This window comes from Tachysurus vachellii, chromosome 14 (genome assembly GCF_030014155.1).
Source record: "Tachysurus vachellii isolate PV-2020 chromosome 14, HZAU_Pvac_v1, whole genome shotgun sequence".
NCBI classification, from domain to species: domain Eukaryota; kingdom Metazoa; phylum Chordata; class Actinopteri; order Siluriformes; family Bagridae; genus Tachysurus; species Tachysurus vachellii.
In genome coordinates this window covers 176102-178601 of record NC_083473.1, presented here as the reverse complement: position 1 = coordinate 178601, position 2500 = coordinate 176102, and the positions used below count along the sequence as shown (strand labels likewise).

The 2500-nt window shown below is 44.2% G+C and overlaps 2 protein-coding genes across 2 annotated transcripts in view; one reads left to right on the top strand and one right to left on the bottom strand.

Moving 5' to 3' along the window:
- The window catches only part of mycbp (MYC binding protein), a 5878-nt gene extending 5404 nt beyond the window's left edge, over window positions 1–474 (top strand). The window contains exon 2 of the transcript XR_009649510.1: window positions 1–474. This exon is cut by the window's left edge and continues 147 nt beyond it. The gene's annotated coding sequence lies outside the window, so the exon portion shown is untranslated.
- A 66-nt stretch (window positions 475–540) lies between these two features.
- On the bottom strand, window positions 541–2270 carry LOC132857223 (gap junction alpha-9 protein-like). Its single transcript, XM_060887236.1, has 3 exons — window positions 2124–2270; window positions 1943–2038; window positions 541–1774 (listed from the first exon to the last, which is right to left on the bottom strand). Exons 1-3 carry the CDS (start codon window positions 2268–2270, stop codon window positions 644–646), a joined length of 1374 nt encoding a protein of 457 aa, XP_060743219.1. The 3' UTR covers window positions 541–643.
- Window positions 2271–2500: the final 230 nt, after the last annotated feature.

Sequence of the window (2500 nt, the reverse complement as noted above, 5' to 3'; positions counted from 1 at the left end):
ATCCTGCCATTGTCATCTTGGAATATGGCTGTGATGGAACAACCTGGTCATTCAGTATATTCAGGTCATCAGCTGACCTCATATTTTGGGCACAAAACGATGCTGAACCTAAAACTGAGCAACTGAAACAACCCCAGATCATCTCACTGCCCCACAGCCTTGTACGCCAGGCACTAGGCATGATGGGAGAGTCACTTCATCCACCTCTCGTCTTACCCTGAGACATCCATTACTCTGGAACAGGGTAGATCTGGATACATCAGATCACAGGACCTTCCGTTGTTCCAGAGTCTTATCTTTATGCTCTTTAGCTAATTGAAGCCCCTTTTTTATGATTAACCTGTGTATATAACTGGTGTATTTAAGCAGTTAAATATACAGAGAATTATAAAATATGAACCTTCCTGTAGGGTTCAGTATTTAGCAAGTTGATGTGCTTGTTTGTTTAAACAGCAATAAATCTGACATGTCTAACTGTTCTGCCTCTCTGCAATGTTCAGTATAAAGAGTCTGGGGTCACATCATGTCCTACTCAACTGACACAAGTGTGGAAATAAGGGGAAGAGAAAATATTACAAACTGTAATACACTTAATGCTTTATTTGTCAGTATTACATTAAACATGGACGGTTTGAGGTGGTTTTCAGATTTGGAGATCTGTAGCTCTCCTGCTGCTTACAGTGCTGACCAATGAGGTACGCCGGTTTGGTGAGAGGGCGGGGCTTCGGCGTGAATCAGAGCTTACGTCACACACTGACTGTGATTTAGACTGACATTTGTTGTGTTTTGCTGTAAAATCATACTGATGCATTCCTGTAGAACGGTTACAAGACTCGTTTTTCATGTTTCCCTCCATTACCCTGCTGCTGATGCGCTGCATTTTACAGGCATCGCTTGGAGAGGTAGTGGGACAGGAAGTTGGGTCAGGGGGAGGAAGTGTTGGGTATGTGGAGTTCTCAGTCTCTAGCTGTTTGTATTCGTGAGGAGAGTTGGTGCAACTGCTTGAGTGCTCAGTTAAACTCGGAACACTCTCTTTGCCCTCATTTTGCCCATCCAAACCTCTTTTTGCCCCACTCTGAAGGAACATTGATGAAGAACAAATAAGAGCGGGTAAAGATGGGCCATTAGCTTGTTTTTTTTCCAGCAGGAGCATGTATCCTCCAGTTGGAGCAGATGGAACAGTGGCTTTGCGTCCCTGGCTCACACAAACCGGCTGTATCACAGAGTTCTTTTTCAATTTGCCTCCACAGTAATCATCCAAATCGTCCTTAACATGAGTGAAATAATCCACAATTCCTCTTTTTACTTTCTTGTATCCCAGATGCACAATTTCTAGCAGGCTGAGAAACAGTGAAACAGCCGCAATGACCTGCATAAATACCATGAACATGCTTTTTTCTGTTGGCCGAGACACAAAGCAGTCAACTGAGTTTGGACATGGGTCCTGATCGCATCTGTACAGTGGCTCCAGATGGTTTCCGTAGAGTATGTGCTGACCCAGCATGAATCCGACCTCCAGTGACAGTCGGGTTATAATGTGAGCAATGTAAGTGCGCAATAACGAGCCTCTCAGTGGTGCTTTGTTTAATTTTCCTTGCTCAAGCTGCCTCAGTTCCCTCTCCACACGCCGACGGGCCTCCATCAGGTTCGACTCCAGAGCCTCAAGCTCACGTCGCAGTGCCCCTTTCCTGCAGTGCCGCTGCTTCTCTAGTGCGCGCAGTCGGTAGATCGCATGTCCCATGTACACGAGCGACGGTGAGGAGACAAATATCACCTGAAAAAAAATATTCATAAATAATTCAATGTTTGTCCTTGTCTTATTTGTCTTCTCACAACAAAACAGAACATTTGATTACTACAAAATCCCTGAACAAATCATGGTTATATAAAAGAAACTTGAAGCAATCTAGTAGTCAGTTGCATGTGCTCTAAACCATCTGACCTGCAGCACCCAGTAGCGGATGAGGGACACAGGGAAGGCGCAGTCGTAGCAGACGTTTCTGCAGCCAGGCTGCTGAGTATTGCAGATGAAGTCGACCTGCTCTCATAAAACAAACACAATGTTTTATTTTTGTTCATCTTTTTTTTACAATGGTATTATTTTGATTAGTTTTGAAGTGGACCTGCTCGTCGTTCCACACATCTTCAGCTGCGACTCCAAGCACAAGCATACGGAAGATGAAGAGAACAGTGAGCCAGATCTTTCCCACCATAGTGGAGTGGATATGAACTTCCTCTAGGATTCCTCCCAGAAAGTTCCAGTCCCCCATCCTCTACTGCAGAAACAGTGAGAGAGAATTCCCTTCATAACTGGGATGTGAGGTGAATATACACTTCAAAATCTTATGAAAATCAGAATAACACAAGCTGAGGCCCAGACCATGACTCTGAATGTCAGACGAAGGCAGAAAGTGACTTTAGAGTCAAGAAATGAAGAGACTTTTCACACTTGACCTGATTCACATCATATGGCTGCATCATGGACTAGTTTTTTCAGAGT